General features: G+C 40.6%; 1 protein-coding gene across 8 annotated transcripts in view; it reads left to right on the forward strand.

The window, feature by feature from the left end:
- The window catches only part of AMBRA1 (autophagy and beclin 1 regulator 1), a 197,029-nt gene that overhangs the window by 62,378 nt on the left and 115,213 nt on the right, over window positions 1-19,438 (forward strand). For 5 of the 8 annotated variants that reach the window (XR_011649911.1, XM_004457907.4, XM_004457910.4 and 2 more), the window contains 2 exons: window positions 9,554-9,640; window positions 13,744-13,923. Coding sequence is in view for 7 of the 8 variants with exons in the window: in XM_004457907.4 (XP_004457964.2) it covers window positions 9,554-9,640; window positions 13,744-13,923 (267 nt within the window). In the remaining variant the exon portion in view is untranslated. The remainder of the gene's footprint in view (window positions 1-9,553; window positions 9,641-13,743; window positions 13,924-19,438) is intronic. The other 3 variants (XM_004457908.3, XM_058306283.2, XM_004457911.4) reach the window with 1 other exon arrangement.

The following is a 19,438-nucleotide window of genomic DNA, read 5'->3' on the forward strand; positions in this document are numbered from 1 at the left end:
TAGTGTCTACTTTAGTCCATAGCTGCAATCCTGCCTTAGGTTTGCTCATTCCTCAATCTTGAGGATTTGGGGATGGTGATGCCCGCTCTGTTTCTGATTGAGATGGGGCTTAGATCCCATGGGACAGATGAGTGGAATTGTCTTGCTTGCAGTTACAGATACTCTGTTTTTTGGGAGTGCGTGTTGTCCATTCTTATCCTTCAGTTAGTTGTCCTGGGTGAGTCAGATGAAATGGAGAGTAGGTGTTGGCTGCAACTCTGCTGAGATTCAGGGCTCAACCGGCATATGAACAGGTAGAAGATTTAAGTCCCTCAGACAGATATTTAGCAGGTATAGTGCTAATTTTAAGTTCAAATAAAAAGGACAGAAGAACCATGTGTAGGAAAATTATAAGCAAGTCTAATTCTGATATATTGAGATAGGTTACCATATATTACAAGGTAAGGCCCACTGGCACGGTGCCGATTTCCTGGAGTTGTCTGCCCTGCCTATAGTGTCCAGATGTTACTAGAACCCTCAGGAGCACCCCTGCTTGAGGCATTGTTTACTGTGGCAGTCACTGAGATCCTCCTGAGACACATGCGTAAGTGTACTTCTGAATGACCGCCCAACTCACTTTGAAGTGTCTTAGCCATAAAAGCTCATTTGTATTTAATGTTTCCCCCTTTTGGTTAAGGTCTTTTTCCAAATGCGTTGCTAGTTGGTGCTTGGTAATAATCCTTGGTGCCAGGGAGGCACCATGTCCCATACTGGGGAGGAAGGCAGTGAGCTTATATGCTGAGTTTGGGTCAGAGAAAGGCCACATTTAAGCAACAAGGAGGCTTTCAGGCAGTACTCCTAGGCAATATATATTACTAGGCTAAATTCTAGTTTCACAAGAACAGGGTTCATTAGTATAAGCATCAATATAAAGGACCTGGTGTATTGGTCTATCCTCCTTTACTATGCACTGCCCATGTACTCTAGAGATTCTTGCCACTCTTATTAGAGAATGTAGTAGGACTCCCCAGGATGGGACTTTAATATTTCATTGGTTATTGCGTAGGTTTCCACCCACCGAGATATACCCCATGGCTACATGAACACCTTCATATTCCATAGAGGCATGCCCCAGTTGCACCACTCCCTACACGTCCCCACCACCATGCCCTGCACCATTGTTTCTTGCCTGCCACAGTTGCAACTCTTCTGCAATCCAAAACCTCTTCAAAAACAAAGCCAAAAGAAAAAAAGATTTTTTTTTTTGCATTGTGTCTTTCATCACTGTAAGATCTGTTATCTTTTATGTATATTGACGGTTTCTTCTGTATGTTCCCCCAGTGTCTTATTTTTTTTTTCACTTTATTTTCAAAGAAGCTTTAGGTTACAGAAAAGTCACATAGAAAATATAGGGAATTCTTCTATATCCCACCCCTTCCCCTCTCACATTTTCCCCTGTTAATAACATCTTACATGAGTTTGTTAACATTTGTTACAATTGATGAACAAATATTGAAGCATTGCTACTACAGTGGTGTACATTTTGGTTTACATTTTGCACTGTACACTTTTATAGGTTTTGGTAAAATGTATAATGGCCTATATCTGTCACTGCTCTTAGCAGTTTCTAGAAACCTTTTTCCTTTAAGGTTATAGCGTGAGTTTTTAGACTTCTAAAGATAGTGAGGGGTAATCAGATATGCTCCTCTTCCTTGTTCTTCCCACTCTAGTTAGGCCCACTGATTCATTTACTTAGTTATGTATTGACCTTCCATTGCATGTTAATTTGCATGTCCTTCAATGGGGATAGAAAAATGCCTTGGACCCAGTACCAGCTTATAGTCCAGTAGCAGAGACAGGGCAAATTTACAAGTAACTGCAATCCAACGTAACTTGGGAAAAGGCTTCTAGAGAGGTACAAAATACTATGGGGTATTTGGGAAGAGAGGGTAAACTTAAGGCTGCAAGAGTCAGGTATTTGAGCTTTGAAGGATTTTTTTTACAGGCAGAAATGGGTAAGAGGAACATTCCAGAAAGAAGAAATGGCCAAGCTAAATGCCTTGGTAGGATAGTGTGTTTAGTTTTACAAGAGCAAGGTTCTCAAAGTATGGTCTAGGACATCAAAGTCAAAACTATTTTTACATTAATGCTGGGAAGTTCTTTGCCTTTTTCACTCTAATTTTTTTCACAAGAGTACAGTGGAGTTTTCCCGAGGGTACCTGATGTGAAATGAAATTATCACTCTGATGGCTAATAGAATGTGTATTTTTAAAATCTCAAATATGATGTACTAGTCGGCCAAAGGGATACTAAGGCAAAGTACCAGAAATTTGTTGGCTTTTATAAGGAGTTTTTTTTTTTTTTTTTTTTGTAAAAGCTTAAATTACAAGGCCCTGAAGAGTCCAACTCAAGGTTACTTCTTTACCAAACTCTGTTGCCACATGTTGAAGCAAGATGGCAGGCACTGTCTGCGAGGGTTCAACCTTCTTCTTTCCTTCTAAGGCTCTGTGGGTCCAGCTGCTGTGGTCTCTTCACAAGGTCAACTGTAAACTATCTGGTGAATGGCTCATTTCTCTTCCTAGGGCCATAGGATCCTCTTCCATGTCTATGGCGTTCCTGTCCCCTTTTCTCATGCATCTGCTTCTGTGTTCTTGATATAGCCCACCAAGGGGACAGGGACTCAACCTTCATGCCCTAATGACATGGTCACATCAAAGCCCTAATCTTGATTTAATCAAATAAATGTAAAGCCTGTGAATTTAAATCAGTCAAAGGATATCATGCCCAGAGGAAAGGCCAGTTTACAAACATAATACTCTTTTTGGAATTCATAAATAATATCAAACTGCCACATATGGTTAATACTGATAGATAAAATCCATATAAGCAAAAAGCTCTTTGGGTTCCTTAGTTTTTAAGAGTGTTAAATAGATCCTGAGACCAAAAAGTTTGAAAATCATAGCACTAGAGCATCCCAAAAGGAATGTAAAACTAAGTTGGCTTTAGATACTAAGCAGTAGAATTTGGGTTTTATTTCCTAGGCAGTAGGGAACTATTAGTTTGGATTTGGCTCGATTGAACTGAAATAGCAGATGTCACCCAGACAACAATGCCAGGCTAAGAAATTACATTTTAGAAATGGGGCACCAGAGGCATCTTAGCTTCTAGGAGCAGGCTTGCCCTGCCATTATAGCTCACAGAGATTTTCTGTCTTGTGGCCTTCAAGTCTCTCTTTATCTTTGGCTTTCAATAGTTTGATATAACACGGCTTGGTGTGGGCCTCTTTGGGTTTACCTTTTTAGAAGTTTGTTGAGCATCTTGGATGTGAATATTCATGTCTTGTTAAATTTTGGAAGTACTCAGCTACTATTTCTTTGAATAGTCTCTTAGCCTCTTTCTTTTTTTCTTCTTCTGGGACTCTCACGATGTGTATATTGGTATGCCTGCTGGTGTCCCACAGGTTCCTCAGGCTCTGTTCACTTTCCTTTATTCTTTCTGCTCCTCAGACTGCATAATTTCAATTGTCTTATCTTCAAGTTCACTGATTCTTTCTTCTGCCAGCTCCAATCTGCTTTTGAACTCCTCAGGAGAATATTAAATTTTTGCCATTGTGATCTTTAGCTCTGTTTGGTTCCTTTTCATAATTTCCATCTCTCTACTGGTATTGTTTGTGTTCCTTTAGTTCTTTGTCCATGTTTTCCTTAGCTGGTTGAGCATATTTAGGGCCATTTTTTAGTCTTTGATATGTCCCAGGTCTGGTCCTCTTCCTTGATGGTTTCTAATGCCTTAATCTTCTTTTCCTACGCTATCACTTCCTGGTTTCTTTGTATGTAATCTTGTATTTTGTAATCTTTTCTTGAAACCTGGGAGTTCTGATATTTTAATATGTTATCACTGAAATTTAGACTCTAAAGGCATCTGTTCTTTAAGCTTGTGTCCTGCTAGTTATGACAGAACTATCCATGAGTGCCAGGAGCTAACAAAAAAAAAATTTTTTTTTAGTTTTTTAAAGAAAGAAAAAAGAAAACACCTTTCCCAGTCTGCACATTGATCAGTGCTAGCCCTCTCTTTCAGAACTTATCCATATGTGTTTAGAAAATAACTCCAAATTAAAGCATAGGGGCTTCCCTGATCTTTTCCGTACTTTTTCTTTTCTTTTCTTTTCTTGGGCATACACATGTGGCCCTGGGAATTCCCCCATTTATATGGATATTAATGTCTTTTGCCTAGGAAACAGTTTCCTCACTATGGGAACTGCACTGTATGTCCTACAGCTAGCAGGCCTTTGCCTAGGCAGCCACTTGAATGTTTTCCTACAGTATTCTGTAGCACTTTCTTAACTGCCTTCTACATGCAGGGCAACTTCTGGGATGGTAAGTCCCTCAGACTACCACCAGATAGATTGGGACAGACATACTTGCTGCCAGTATGTGCACAAAGTTTACTCTGCTCCCTCTGGAACTGGGACCAGGGATCTGTACTCGGAGCACAGGCCAGCTTCGTGCTGAGAGGTAGGGAAGTAGCCAGCCAGGATGCTACAAAATCCTGTCACTTTTAAGTAGCCTTTTTCTTGATTTGGCATTTTCCCTGTTACTGCAGTTCTTTAGCTGTTTTCTGGAGCATTGAGAAAGATATTTCTGCCAGTTTTTGCTGGTTGTTCAAAACTTTTGTCGGGGATAGAGACCTGAAGCATCTCACTCTGCCATCTTGATCAGAGTGGACACATGATGGATAATTGAGCCAATTCACGTTTGTGGTAGCCAAAGCAGAAGGTGCACAGTTGCCATGTTATTCTGTTTTCCTGTTCCATTTCCCCACTGACAGTTCTTTGTTGCTCTTTGCAAGATGCTAACTTTGGGAGAGAAAGATAATTCTTTGAGGTTCTGAAGCAGTGGTGGTGATGTTTACTTGTTGAGTAACTCTAGCTCTTTCTTTATTCAACACCAATTGGAAAAGTCTTTTTTACTGCTTCAGATATTACTTGTGTTATAACTGTAGAGAACTTATATTTCACCAGTGATGTGGGACATAGAGGGGCAATTCATATTGAGTGGCTTTCTTGATTCTATGTATTTAGCAGTGAAATGCTGTATATATAGGATTTACCAGCCCCAGTGTATTGCCTGGGAGCAAATGGTTCCAACAGATTCAATAGTAAGTAGACATAGGGGATGCGTGTTCCAAAACAACCTCATCAAAGCTTATTAACATTTTGGTTCTACTCTGATTTAAGGATGCCTTCCTAATTAAGATAGGAAGTTAGGAAGGAAAGTATTTTGTAAGATTATAAAATGGTATCATTAAAATTAAAGTTATCTAATCCAAACTCATCCAGTTCATGAATCTCCTTTGTAGCATCCCAAAGTCATCTCACCTCTCTTTGAATACCATCACTTCCTTGGCAGAGTAGGGGACAGTATTTGCCTTCTAATTTACCAGGCTTATTTTCCAGACAGAAGTACTTCGGAAGGATATTTTTTGTTACTTTAGATGATGCTCCTTGCCCAAGGGTTTCTGCTTACTAAAGCTAAAGCAGCTATTGGGAGGGTAATCTGTCAGCGCTCAGTGATATTAAGGACTGCCCCCAGAACACATAGGGATGAAACAAGTTTCTAAGTGTTTCATAGTAGTCAGCTGCTCCCAGATATCGCTTCTGTTCTTCAACCCCTACCCAATTCCTATAGAACTAGTTTATTAGTAATGAATAAGTACTCTATAAGATGGCATAAATGCCCTGAATATTCTTCTCAAAATTTCATTTTTCTCTCCAGTACCACTGTGTCTCACAAGCATGTATTTCAAAGACTCAAAGACATGCCATTAACTTGTTTTGCCCCGTGAAAGAAAAAAAATTCCTGCCAATTAAACTGTGTCATGTAATTGTAAGATGCAGCCCAATTTCAAACATGTTAAAATGTGAAAAGGGAAGCGGACTTGGCCCAATGGATGGGGCATCCATCTACCACATAGAAGGTCCGCGGTTCAAACCCCCGACCTCCTTGACCCGTGTGGGGCTGGCCCATGCGCAGTGCTGATGCGCACAGGGAGTGCCGTGCCATGCCGGGGTGTCCCCTTCATAGGGGAATCCCATGCGCAAGGGGTGTGCCCTGTAAGGAGAGCTGCCCAGCGTGAAAGAAAGTGCAGCCTGCCCAGGAATGGCACCACACACGTTGGGGGCTGACGCAGCAGAAAGAAACACAGATTTCGGTGCCGCTGATAAGGATAGAAGTGGTCACAGACCACACGGGGAGTGGACACAGAGAGCAGACAACTTGGCGGGGGGAAGAGGAGAGAAATAAAAAATATGTCTTTAAAAAAAAAAGTGAAAAAGTCAGGAAGCGGACTTGGCGCAATGGATAGGGTGTCTGCCTACCACATGGGAGGTCCGCGGTTCAAACCCCGGGCCTCCTTGACCCGTGTGGAGCTGGCCCATGCACAGTGCTGATGTGTGCAGGGAGTGTCGTACCACTCAGCGGTGTCCCCCGCATGGGGAAGCCCTACGTGCAAGGAGTGCGCCCTGTAAGGAGAGCCGCCCAGCACGAGAGAAAAAGTGCAGCCTGCCCAGGAATGGCGCCGCATACACGGAGAGCTGACACAACAAGATGACACAACAAAAAAAGAAAGATTCCCAGTGCCGCTGGTAAGGATAGAAGCGGTCACAGAAGAACACGCAGTGAATGGACACAGAGAGCAGACAACTGGGGGGGGGGAGGGGAGAGAAATAAATAATAAAATAAATCTTTTTAAAAAAAGACTTTATAATAAAAAATGTGAAAAAGTGTCTAAATGTCTTAGATATATGGCTACGAGTTTCTAAAAAAGAGTCTGGAGGCTGGCAGAAGGTTTGCCCTCATGCACAACTGAGCAGAGTCAGAGAGACAGATAAAGCAGATACAACCCCCAGATATTGGTTCCTTTGAGGGCTAAAGAGACCCATGGGAGTTATGGTCATGGCCGATGGGGTTAACTACCAGGGCAGATGGCCCCTCTTTGGAAATGGTGTTTATGTGTGATGAATCTGGACTCAGATGGGATCTCCCTTCATAAGACTTTCATGCTAATGTGCTGGAGGTGCAGTTAATGTTGGGGTTTAAGATATATTTAGGGGATTTGAATCTCTGGACTGACAATGTGATAGCCAGATCCTGAGCCTCAACAGACTCCAGCACCTACAATCTGATTTATTGGACTTACCACACTCAGCTAAGATGGAGTTGAAGAAGGACAACCACCACACCATGGAGCCTAGAGTGATTACAACTGAAAATGGGAGGATTGCATCCAGCATCCAGGTGGAATCTGAGCCTCCTCTTGACATAGAGGTGCAATGGACACAACCAATCCAATGTCCACATAGAAGAGGTGGCATTGGATTGGGAAAAGTGGACATAATGGACAAAGGGTATGGGGAAAGGCAGGAAGAGATGAGAGGTGGAGGCGTCTTCGGGACATGGAGCTGCCCTGGATGGTGCTTCAGAGGTAATCACCGGACATTGTAAATCCTCACAGGGCCCACTTGATGGAATAGAGGAGAGTATGGGCCATGATGTGAACCAATGTATATGAGGTGCAGAGGTGCCCAAAGATGTACTTACCAAATCCAATGGATGTGTCATGATGATGGGAACGAGTGTTGTTGGGGGGGGGGGAGTGGGGGGGTGGGGGGTTGGGGTTGAATGGGACCTCACATATATATTTTTAATGTAATATTATTACAAAGTCAATAAAAAATAAAAAAATTAAAAAAATTAAAAATAAATGTCTTAGAATTGATGAAATGCAGCATTTCTGCTTCTGTGAACATTGATATCATTGAAGAGTCAGGTTTTCAAACAGCAAGAAGATGTATTTTGTAGATTTCTTCTCTTCCTCATTGGTTACATTGTATTATCTCCCCTCAGCTGTAGGACAATTTAAAGTGCCTTAGGTGTGAGGATAATAGGCCTCCTGTAGATAGAGAATATCAGTTAACAGTTGGTTGTTCTGGACAGGAAAGGTTGCAAGCTAGTTTGGTAGAGCTTCTGCTGCATCTCTTCCCCAGGCTGTTAGGGGAAATGCTGTGGTGGGTCACTTGCTGGGTTGACTGACTGCATATGATTATACCTAAAGCAGCTGGGGTTTTTTTTGTTTGTTTGTTTCATTTTGTTTTTTTTTTTTCCTGAGGTACTGGGGGCTGGAGATTGAATCTGGGATCTTGTATGTGGTAAGCTGGTGTTCAATCACTGAGCCACGTAAGCTTCCCTGAGTTGGTGCTTAAGCCACATCTTCTCCCCCACCCCCAGCTAGTTTTAATAACAGTGAATTGAATTAACTCAATTGATAGCCACTGCCTTTATTCTGTAGTCTCTGCTTCAAAGAAAATTCTGACTGGGAGCTGGAGACCTGTTCCTGGGAGAACCAGGAAGGCTGCTGCCAGAGAGGAAAGATAGGCATTTGTTTCTGAGCCCATTTCTGTTGAAGCATAAGTTTGCTTGGCTGCCAAGACACATTTGAATTGGGAAGCAGTGTGGTAGACATGGCAAACTGGGGTCTTGAGGCCATGTTTGTGAGGTGTGTCTTTTCTGGCCCTTGTATCAAAAGAATAAAAGAAGATGTTTTAGCTAAAATTTAGCAATAATGAGATATCAGCCAAAAATCCAGATTTCTGGCTTCTCTTAAATAATAGAATGAACCAGCAATATTGAACCCATATTCTAGCTTGGTAACAGTTAGTTTGACCCATGCCCTTCTGTGTGGCGGTGTCCATCACTTACAGTGGGTACATATGCACTTGTTACCAGCCTGAGACTGGATGTCCTGCAACATAGCATATAGTTTGAAGCTAGTTGGAGTTAAGACAGACCTTCACTGGAGTCCTGATAGCCATGTGCCACAGGACAATGTACTTAACTTCTCCTAGGCCCAGTTTTCTCATGAATGTTTAATTGTACCTACCTTTCCAAGTTGTAGTGAGGCTTAAATAAAGATATACATGTGAAGTGCTTAGTATATTGCTTAGCACAAAAAAGGGCTCAGTAAAAGGTATGTGTGTAACATAAGATAATTTGAATTTATGATTGGGTTAGATTATATAATTAAAGGTTTTTGTCAGTTGTTAAGAGAGTCCAAGGAGTACTTTTTCTCACAAAAAGGGTGTGACACAGCAGAATGAGTAGATAAGAGGATATATGGATTATGATGACATGGATGGACTGAGCACCAAAATAAATGTTGGCACTCCATCATTATCTCTGTGTGTGCCCCCTTTTTCCCTCCTGTATTGATCCCAATCTCCTGTTTGTCCACTGGAGGTACTGCAGATAGAAATAAGATCATGTCTGAAATATTTGTTCATTTTTCACCAAAAAGTAGTTTTCAGCACAATACAGTGGCTGTATCTAGTCTGAAGCTCTGTAGCTCTTCATTTATTTATGTCTCTAATTATTTAGCTTACAGGAACGGTGTGATCCCAGATAACAGGTGTGAGGTGGCTGCAAAGGGGGAAGTTGTTTCTCTCTCCCCCCATTTTTCCTTATGAATGACCTCTGAGTTGGTAATTGACAGGGATTATTGCCATTTTTTTAATCTCTGCTAGGAGGCTGCTGGAGTCTTCCCTCATTTCATTGTCCCGTTATGATGGAGCAGGATCCAGAGAGCACCCAATTTACCCAGACCCAGCGAGGTAAGGCCAAAGTGAGAAGTGGCACTAGGTGGGGGGGAGGGGCGGCCCTTGGGGTTGCCGTGCTGTTGGAAGCCCCATTCTGTGCCTCTCTGGTCCTGGTGCTCTTTAGTGCCTCAGTTGCAGTTTTGAGACAGGTGTTTCAGGTGATTGGGAAGTTGCAGGTAAGTGTATAGAAAACCTCTGGTGACAGATGGTCATAACCATCTGAGCTCCTGTCCTTTGGGACTCATTTCTGCAGGTGAGGCACTAGAGAAGGGACCTGAGTTAAAGACCACAGGCAGAGTCAGGATATTCCTTTTCTGTGGGTCAGAGAGGCTGTTGCCATTTAGACGGACAGCCAAAAAGGAAACAAAGATTATTATTTATAGGAAAATTACTTCTCCTTCCTCCCCAAAAATGTGTTGTCATATGAGAGGAAATTTAGAAAATCAAAGAACAGGAGTCAAGCTCATTCAGATCTTGAATTTTTTGGAGACTGCCTGAAAAGATGATTGAAGAAAGATTAACTGAATAAAACAAGTTGTCATTTTATTGAAGTGCTTTTGCTTTTACATTGGGTGGAAGACATTTGAAAAGATTAATAACAAAACCAACATTCAGATGAATCCAAGGCCCACCTGTCCCTCATATTGGTAACTAAAAGACCGAGATTAGGGTGTCAGATTGATCTATTATGTTTATTTGTAGGGAGTGACCCCTTGGGGTTGCTAAAACTGTAATTAATGATTCTGTTCGTGATCTAAAAATGGGTTCACCTGTACCTTATTTAAGCAGTACTAGAGCACACTGTGAGATTTTGCCAATAAAAGGGGAGGAATTTACCGTGCTTTTGCTGGGGCTAGCAAGTTAGCAATATGGCCAAATAAAGCTAAATAAGGTTTGCTTTAGATTAAGAATTTCATATCCACCTGGAAAAATCAGATTCTATCGATATTAAGTGATTTTGTTGGTGCCACATTTATGTCATGAGACTGAAAATTGTTTCTGGGATACTAGTGAAAAGATTCCCTATTATCATCTTACTTCCTTTTTCCTTTTTTAGTCATGGCAAATCCAAGAATCAGAGTTGAATATAGGGATTGATGGCTTTAAAATAGATAGTACAAGAAGGTTTATGTTAATTTCTAATAATTTTTGCAAGTTGTGAACCCTAAATGAGGGAAGGACATTTTTCATATGAAGTAAATTATTTGAAACACCATGATAGAGAACTTCTTGCTATAGAACAGTTTCTTTTAGGGTAGCAATGGGAGTCTCATCCCCAGGATTTTTGACCTGGATTCAATGGTGATTCTGAAGATTGAGATCCTTATTTGGCTTCCTTTCACATAATCAGTCTGTTTTTTATTCCTACTCTCATCTCTTTAGCATGAATAAATGTCCTTGTGGTTCTGGTAGTTTTACGTTTCCCCTTTGAACACAAAATAGATTTTTGGAGGGGAAAGTTTTTTCCTTGAGGAACACTTGAGGATTTATTTAAATATTTAAATTTTTTGCCTGGAACACTTTGGAGTTGTCACATTTTCCAAGCCCTTCAGGAGGAGGGTGGTTGCTATCTCATTACTGGCTGGTTAATTTCTTTTCCTCTTAGATATCACAGTACACAATATGTATAGGTCAAAGCTTTTGTGAGATATTTCCTTGACATTCAGATCCTGAGCTTCCTTCTGTCTGGACACCTAAAAGGATGAATGTAGAATGTACTGGTATTTAGTAATTGTGCCTGGAATCTCTTTTTACACTGATATATATAGTTTCATAGCCTTGGAAATTCCTATCTTAGTGAAATTAAACATTTGGGGTTACTTAGTGCTGAAATTGTGTCCCTACGTTAAAGGGCAATCTTTATTATCAACATCATCAACATCATTATTGTTACTTCTGTCTATATTATAATTTTTCCATTAGTTAGGGTCGACTATAGGCCAAGGAATGAGTGTACTCTTACGGTCCATTTTCAGCATCAGTTCCCCAAAAACTACCTTTATTCCCCTCTTGAAACTTTTCTTCTTTTATATTCTTTTCTAATCTGATTGACTTGAAAATTTAACCAACAGTTAGTTGATTTCTACTGAATATTTCTGTTTATATGGTAAATATAGGAACAAGTCAGGAATATTGACTTCTATCTATTGAAAATTTGAGATTCTGTGGTTCATCCTTGCAAAATGCATGAGAACAGGGGCCCAAATGGATAATTTAAGTTCACCAGTTGAAGCTTTTAAGAAATAGTTCTTGTACTCTGATTATGTTGACCAAGGCACCTGTACAATCCATGCCCATCTTATAATCAAAGATAATCTGAATTCAGTGATGCCAAATGCAGCATATTTTTCTGTAACACAGACTTTTGAGTTCCAATGATTGTCAGTCAGCCTGCTTGGGAATTCCGTTTGATGATTGGCCAGATGGATGACACCTCTGATGACAGACATTTCAGAGGTGGCTTCAGTTCCTACAGCAGTTGACTACATGGTCTTCTTTGGCCTGGGGCAGTGGACTTACTGAGGATTTGTTCAGAATCTTTCCAGGGGTATGAAAAAGTCAGACTGCAAGATGTTTGTAAATACTTTTTGTTGAATTTGGATAGGACTATTAATGTTCTCATTCTCAGATTTCCCAGATTTCTGTTTTTCATAAAATATCAAAAGATACATGCATTTTTTCCTCTTAAGTTCAAACATTATAGAAGTGTATAAAGTGTAAAAGTTCCCAATAATCACAAGGATTGCTCTATCTCCTTTTAGTTTTTTTTCTAGTTACAGAAATATACATATATACACACACACATATTAGTATATACATGCTATACCATTTTTCTCCCACTTAAATTTTTATCTTAGATGGCTTTCCTCCTGAGTATATAGAACTACGTTGTTCTTTTTAATAGTTACATAGTGTTTCTTTATATGGATATAATTAATTTGTTGATGGGCATTTGGGTCATTTCCCTATTTTCTCAGTATTGTTAACAATGTTGCAAATCAATTTCCTCCTTACATATATCTTTGTATCCTTGTTTGTTTCTCTGTAGGATAAACTTCCCAGTGGAATTACTGAGTTCCAGTGTGTGCCTCAGACAGACTTTTAAGTCCTGAAATTGCTTAGTATTCCCCTTAAAATTATCTATCTGACATTTTTCTATTATTATTCCTCTCTCACCTCCTTAGTAACAGATGCAAATTATATAGCAGTGTTGTGAGAGATGGAGAAAAAACTTGAGAAAAAAGGAAATATGGAGAATTGCATGGGACACTAGAAGTTTTCATTGGCGTATCAAGATATTAAAGTCAGAGGTTGAAGAATATAGGCCCAAAATATTATTTACTGAGAATAACCATAGGAAGGGAGAAGAAAATGACTGTTCCCTTCTATATTGCTCAGTGCCCATGTAGTCTCTGATGCTCCAATTGTAAGAAATAGAAAAATCTTCTTTTTCTTTTAGATCTCTGTCCTCCCAAGTATATTTTACTTTGTCTCCATCCTGTATAGTCTCGCCATATTACAAATGTTTATAAATAATTGGTAAAGGAGGAGTGAGAGGTTCAGAGAGATAGTTTTAAGGAGTTGGGACAAATCTGGAGCTATGGATATTTGTTGGAGAAGAAAGAAGTCCTGGTGAAGATGCATATAGATGTCTAAAGTTTACCATCTCCTGGCCTTTTTTCATCCATGAAATGAAAGAGTAGATGATCTCTGATGACTGCTAAATTTCCTTTCATTTCTTACGTTTTGAGTATGGGTGATGACTAAGTAAAAGTTGTGAGTCTATATGAAGGGCACTCTGAGAAGCTATAATAGAAGGGGTCCCTTAAGAAGCTTAAAAAGAAAGGTCCAGTGTTATCCTCTTGGGAGGGGGCAGTTCTTGATCAGATGATGATTGGTTAAAAGACCTATATGTCTTATCTCAGAACAGAAGTACTAGTGATAGTCTGATTAGTATATTCTGCAGTACAAATCTCCTGTTGAGTTAAATGCTGTTTATTTTTTCATGTCTCCGGAGTTTGCCTCAGCAGGAGTTGCCATGGGAGAGCTGGATATACTGTCTTTCACAGTATTCCTCACATTAGTGCTAGTTTGTGTTTGTCCATCTCTGTCTCTAGATTATCTCCTGCTGCATACTACGCTCAGAGGATGATCCAGTATCTCTCGCGGAGAGACAGTATTCGCCAGCGCTCCATGCGCTACCAACAGAACCGTCTCCGTTCTTCCACCTCCTCCTCTTCCTCAGACAACCAGGGTCCATCAGTAGAGGGAACCGACTTGGAGTTTGAGGACTTTGAGTAAGTACATTCCCAGCTTGCTTTCTTCCCTCTCTTCCCATGCTGTACTTCCAAGTTGGCTGCTGTCTGAACAGTAATGATTGACATTTTTGCTTCTAACACTTTAGTTACTATGAGTAATAAGAAGGGGTGAGGGACAGAGGGTTAAAATGCCCAGGGTACTCCCACCTCTGGCAGTTACATTGCTGATTCACCAGGGCCTTTGGGAAGAGACAGCCCATTGGGTCCCAGGCCAAAGTGGGAGAAGATGGCTGCTGCTCTTTAGGCAACATTTTTATTTCCCTTTTGCATGTATAGTGACTGTGAATTGCTTTTCCTGGGTTATCTTTATAACCTCAGAGAGGCAGGAAGTTTGGTATTTTTTCTCTTAAACATAATAGGTACCTGGAGATTAAAAATAAAGAAAATACTTGGAGTTTTCTAAAGGAAAGACTCTCTATTTTAATACCATTGATCAGACTGATTTTTTATGATCCTATTCCCTTAAACGTTCTCAATACTCACCCCTTTGCCACCCCCATCTTCCCCAAAAGAACCTTGGAAAGTTGCCTACCATATTAATCTGGTGGGTTGCAAGGTGATGCCTTGCTTCTACTGTTCTTTTTGAGTAAGGGCCAGAGGTGGGAAGAGCAGTGAGCTAAAGGGACAGGATTAACTCCAAACTCCAGAATTCAAATTCCCCAGCCTTAATGCTGGGTTTTACGTTCTCCATCCTGCTGCTTCTGACCTTTCCTGGTTTGTATCAGATTGGACATTTGGCTCTTGTTTTGATTCCTATGTTTGTTATTCTCAAAGATGCAAAACAAGAAAGAGAGAAGGGTGGTTAAGCAGTCTGTCGCCCACCTCCTTTATTTTTTGCTGGCAGTTATAGAATAGAGCAGCTGGTCAGTTATTTTCCTTTTTTTCCCCCTTCCTTCTTGATACAGCTTGAAGCTTGGTATAGCTTAGTCAGGAGTCATAAGAGTTCTTACCATCCTCATTCTTCTTTCTCTTCTTTGAACTGAATGGCTAGTTCCTTGGGAGCCATGTTGGAACAGATGGCATGAGAAATCTCAAACAGATATGTTTAAGAAATCTCTTTGTCAGAGAGGACTAAGGAGGTGGGAACAACCATTGTACTAACTTGCCTTCCCGATGCTGTCGTTAAATACACTAGCTATTGCATATTTGGAAGCAAAAGGAAGACTAAATGGGAGCTTTATTTGTTTAAGATTAAATGTGAAAGAAATGCAGGGTGTCCTGAAGCAACTGTGGTAAGGCAAAGGGAACAGGAGAGCCCATCTACTCCTTAACCCTCAGCATGTGTCATTCTCTCTTCTGTCCACTCTAGGTGAAGGGCACAATCCCTATTTCCTTAGCCAGGCGGACACCTGTAGCCAAATACGTTCTCCTGTAGATATTATTTTTCCAGCACTAAGGTCTATTCAGGGAAGCAGTTTAAATACATCCTGAGACTGCTGACACCTAGTGCTGCTGAAAAAGCCTGGGTGACTTCCTTCGAGTGATCCCATGGAGCTCTGAGAGTCAGTGCTGTGGATTGCCTAGCCCTCTTTCCATGAACGCTTAGAAAGCTCTGTTATATCTTTGCAGTGGTAAAATGAGGGGTTCATGCCTTTGAGCTGTATCTTGCCTCGTGACTTGTCCTTCACAATGGAGTTCTGGGTTAGTTTAAAATGTTCTGTTCTCATCTTACCTTCCTTTTTTTCTGCTACCACCTCCTCCCTTTCCCCTTCCTTCCCCCTCAATTTTCCTGTGTCAGACTGCCTCCTCCTTGTCCTCCCCACAGCCCACCTGTGCTCTCTTCTCACCCCCCCTGGCTACAGCACGACCTGAGTTTACATTTTCTTCTTCACTTACCATACACTGACACATCATTTTTCTCCTAGGGGTCTTATATTGCTCCCTGATAACAAAGGACCAGTTTCTCTAATTCTCCTCTGAAAATCCCTCCCCTGGGTGTTTGCCTTTCTTTTTGGGCTGATGCAGGCTGGAATTTTGTTTTTAATAGCAACTGGGATTAGTCATATCAACATTAGTAGTCCAGGTCTTCTAGTGAAGGAGATTACTAGCTGGTTGATACCTATTTATTTTCTGTTCATTTTTTTCTGTCTCCTTCCCACTGTAAATGGAGTGCTGCTTGTGTTTGCTCCTTTTAATTTCTAGGTTCCCTGAGGAGAGAGAGAGTGAGGAATTAGGGACTGTATCAGTCCATTTTAATTTCTCTAATCTTTTCCTTAGCTTTAATGAGTAGAAGTTAAGAGTCTTGTATAGTCACAATTCATAGTACTTTCAGATTCAGAGAACCGGGTAACTGAGATATGGCCTGGAATACTTCTAGAAGTTAAGGGGCCATAAAGAAGCTCTTCTGTTGGGTTTCCTTACCTTCACAGCACATCATGGTGCTGCCTTTGCTAGCCCACTTCAACTTTTCACCCTCTTCCCATGTGCTAATCACAGGTCATTCTGCCATTGTCTGGCTTTTCCCATCCAGTTGTATAGGGTCCACAGAACACCAACAGAGCGGTTGCCCACATCTCATTTTTTTGGATCTTTCCTACCATCCTTTCATTAAATGAAGGTATCAGTATAATAATATTTTTCATATGTTAATTTATAGCTTACAAAACATTTATATACATAAATATATTTATACGTATTTTTAAATCTTACTGGTCCTTGCAGTAACCCAATGAGGTGTAGTTATTTAGTCCATTTTGGTGTTTTCCTCAATGGGAATACTGAGACTTCACCATGTCTACCATGTCACAGAAATGTCTAAGATTAGAGAACCAGCATATTTAGTGTCTGACTTTTATTGTTGTGCTGCTTCTTTGAGCCCTTCCATAGGCTTACTGTGGAACAAGACCATCAAGATTGATCTCTAAGGAGAATGTCTTAGAGTTGACCAGCATCCACTTAAATTTTCTGTTCATTTTTGGTCTGGATCTTCCCAGGCAAACGTCTTTTCTTACCATTCATCTCTGTTTGTAGTGAGGATTGAGACTGCAGTGTCCCTGTGTTTATCCAAATGCACAAATAGGACAGAGACCTGACAGCAGGTGTCTTTGAAGCCCTCAACAGCTTCTTTACATAAAAATATTCACAAGCAGGGTGAGGCTGTGTCTGCCCTTGACACTGCTGTCTGACTGCTTTGAGCTCAGACCACCTGTTACAATGTAGATGGTAAATAAGCATAAGGGCAACTCTGATTTTCATTTTCACCATCTCTTTGGAAAAATGGAGGAAGACTATGTAACCCAGATTAAGTGCAGTGTCCCAGCAGTTGTCATAACTAGAAGAGAGTTGCTAGAGCCTGTAAAATAAGTGGTATGTGTGCCTTTATAACTGTTATTTTCCCCCTTCCTCATTTTATGTTATTCTAAATGCAGTTATAATCCCAGAGTCATCCCCAGATCATGTTCTTGCCACACCGAGAAGGGCTTTTTTATAGCTGCTTTGCCTTCCTGGGCAAAGAATACCCTGAAAAGTCCTTGCTAATGACAGAACTAGAGAAGCTTCAGGTTAGATCAGCTCCAAATATATCTACCACACATACCAACCACTGAGTAATTGTATACAACTTCTAGTACAAAAGAGAATGAGTCCTTCATTAACAGCTGAGACACCATACTTTGGATTTCTGCCTGGGGAGATCATCTCAGCTAGAATGCTAGTCTTCCAGCCTTGAAATGAAGTCTCTTTCGGCCTATTACATTACTTTTCTTAACTTTTTTTTTTTAAGATTTATTTTATTTATTTCTCCCCACCCCCTCATTATTTGCATTTGCTGTCTCTGCTTGTTTTGTGCTGGTCTTCTTTTCAGGATGCATGGGGAACCAAACCCCAGGACCTCTGATATGGGAGGGAGGCGCCTAATTACCTGAGCCACCTCTGCTTCCTGCTTTGTTGTGTCTATCATTGTTTTCCTCCTGTCTCTTGTTGATTCAGCTTGCCGCACTTGCCCATCATGTCCACTCTGTCTTGTTTGTCTTCTTTAAGAGGCAATGAGCATTGAACCTAGGACCTCCCATGTGGTAGGCGGTAGCTCAGTCGCTTAAGCCACATCTACTTCCTGACTTTTCTTAACTCTTATAATTTGCCTGGTTGTATTTGGATCCCCATTACCCAGATATCCATATTGTGAGCAAATATGCCAAAGTATTTTATTGCAATTATTATGACAAACATTGCTAGGCACCAGAGGTAGGCTCTGATCCCTTATTTGGCACGGTATAGTCTAGCAGTACCACATACATAGGTACAGAGGTGCTTCATGCAGCAAGACTCCCTTTGGAAAGGAACTCATTAAAAGGTCTTCTTAGTATATGATATAGATGAGGAGAGATCTGAAGGCTGTTAGTACAAGGCCCAACCTCAGCTCTATAATCGAATTGGGTGTGGCATAGGGGAGATTACTTGCTATAGTTCACAGTTTGACCTTTTGATATAATTGAAATTAGGTTGAGCCATGGCAACTAAAATGTGTTAGGAATCAGATAGTACTACTCATATCATCATCTATCTATAGATGAAATTCTGGTAACTTTTTGAGACCCATACTTACCTTCAAGTTCTCCATAGAAATGCCAGCAGAACGAAGCCACATGTTGTTGGTAGTACTTGTTCCTGCCTCTCTCTTCTTTTGCTGGAATTTCCAGTACTTCTGTGGGAGCCAATGACTAGTCTCTAATAATAAATGCATAGTTTGTAACCAAGAAAGGGAAAGGTAGCTATTGCCATCTGTCATCTTTGGCGGGGAATATTGTCTTCTTCATTTTCAAGTGTAGTTGGCTTTGTCTCTTCCATTTGACTTATAAACCATGGCTCGCTGATATTTTTGAAGTGCAAGAGATGAGAAGCAGCTGTGGCTCAAGCAGTTGAGCTCCTGTTTACCATATGGAGGACCCAGATTCGATCCCCAGGACCTCCTGGTGAGAAAAAAAAAAAAGGCGTCCCAGACCTGTGTGGTGAGGCACAGGCCCCATGTACTTCTCTGCACCATGAAGCAGTGTACCAAAAAGATAATGATACAACCAGATAGAAAAAAATAAAATAAAATAAAAGTGCGAGAGAAACTGTAAGGGAAAACACTTTTAAATTATTCTCTTTATAGACTAGAACCTGCTAAAGCATTCAGGAATCAGCTGACCAACTACATTTATTGAATGGCTATGTTGTACAAAATTAGTTCTTAAAGTAGGATTAGATGAAAAATGGTTTGCTTCCTCTACCAGAGAATCTAAAATAATTTCACTTGGTTTATGTAGTGATTGATTGTTCTGACAGGGTCACCTTGTAAAAGAGAAAGGTAATAAGTCTTAAAATAGGAGGTTTTCTCTCAGTAAACTTAGGGGAAAGGCAAATAAATGCACAGTCATAGAAACATGAAACAACATGGGGTATTTTGGAAATTGTCCTGTTGGTTGTAAACTACAAGATCTGTGGCAGCAGATAAGATCCAAGAATTAGACTGGAGTCAGATCTTAAAGAGCCTTGTATGCCTTACAGAGGAGGT

This window comes from Dasypus novemcinctus, chromosome 10, assembly GCF_030445035.2.
Source record: "Dasypus novemcinctus isolate mDasNov1 chromosome 10, mDasNov1.1.hap2, whole genome shotgun sequence".
NCBI classification, from domain to species: Eukaryota; Metazoa; Chordata; class Mammalia; order Cingulata; family Dasypodidae; genus Dasypus; species Dasypus novemcinctus.